Below are 1,238 nucleotides of genomic sequence, written 5' to 3'. Positions count from 1 at the left end.
CCCCCCTCCCGCCCCCCCCTGCCGTCCCCCAGTCACTCCCGGGACTTGCCGTGAGAGAATGGATTGACGCATCCCAGCAGCACGGGCGGCAGGATTTCTATAGGGTCTACGGCCAGCCGTCGGCGAAACACTACGTCACCAGTTAACCGTCACGCTCTCCAGAGAGTCCCACTCAATGACGTGTTTGGAGAGAAAAGTCTGGTTTGGTTTGGCTTTTTTTTCCCTCCCCTTTTAAATCAAATCCAATTTTTTCCCCACCTCGCACCCCTCCAGGATTTTGGGGAGGGCTGTACTTTCATCTCTCTCTCTTTTTTTTTTTATCCTTTTAAAACAAAATAATAATATTTTGTTTTTCCTTTTAATTCTTTTTTTTAATTTAATTTTGGAAAGTCCTTCCTGCCCCTCCCTGGGGAAAGACGAGAGAGAAATTACTCAGAAGAAATTGATGGGGATTTCAGTCGGGGCATCTGGGTCTGTGCATTGTGCTCTTCCTCGCTCCTCTCTGCCTTTGGAAGACTCCAGAAGGGACAATGGCACCTTCTCTCTTTCCATTTCTCCGAGTTCATTTTTTCTGGCTTGGTTCAATTTTTCCCCTTTCCCCACCCCCGTCTTTCCCTTTTTAAAAAGAAAAAAATCTATCATTGATTCAGTATGAAACGATACTTGTAGATTTTGGGTTTGTTACTTTTTTTTTTTAAAGGCTGATTTTTTTTGTGTTACGAGGCCACTTCTCATGCATATTGGCATTTTTTTTTCCTTCTTTCAGAGATTTGTAAATACACAATGGCAGGAAATTTAATGCACAAAAAAAAACAAAAAAATGGAAAAGAAACTTTAAAAAAAAAAAAAAAAGAGACAAATAAATAAATAAATAAAAGATTTGTTCTAGTTTTCAGAAGGGGAAGCGTGGCCAAAATGCACCCCTCCGCGTATCGCTGATGCAACTTCCTGTAACAAGCACTTTGTATAAAAAAAAGTGGACTTCCTGCTATAAGGCACAGGTATTTATTCTGTAACCGATTTTAGAACACACACACACAAAAATATTCAAATAAATGTGATCACTTAGTGCAAACGCCTCGCTCTGCTGCAGCTCTTCCCCCTGGTGGGAGGCTCCCACCTGCTTGCGGAAGTAACCGCTCCCTGGGTCCCACGGGTGCACGGCCGGTGGCAGGGGTTTTTCTGGTGGGGCTGTTTTGGAGGGAGCTGCTTGGGGACAGGGTGTCAGCGAGTCCCAG

At 44.0% G+C, this 1,238-nt stretch overlaps 1 protein-coding gene across 1 annotated transcript in view; it reads left to right on the top strand.

Annotated features, from left to right (window-relative positions):
- The window catches only part of LOC104468110 (probable E3 ubiquitin-protein ligase TRIM8), a gene marked incomplete at its 5' end in the record, with an annotated part of 3,719 nt that extends 3,573 nt beyond the window's left edge, over positions 1–146 (top strand). Inside the window, 1 exon segment of the mRNA XM_010082135.1 lies at positions 2–146. Within this exon segment, the coding sequence (XP_010080437.1) occupies positions 2–146 (145 nt within the window).
- Positions 147–1,238: the final 1,092 nt, after the last annotated feature.

Source organism: Pterocles gutturalis, unplaced genomic scaffold (assembly GCF_000699245.1).
Source record: "Pterocles gutturalis isolate BGI_N339 unplaced genomic scaffold, ASM69924v1 scaffold24696, whole genome shotgun sequence".
In the NCBI taxonomy this organism is placed as follows: domain Eukaryota; kingdom Metazoa; phylum Chordata; class Aves; order Pterocliformes; family Pteroclidae; genus Pterocles; species Pterocles gutturalis.
The sequence above is the reverse complement of the archived record's forward strand: the minus strand, read 5'-3'. Positions and strand labels throughout refer to the sequence as shown.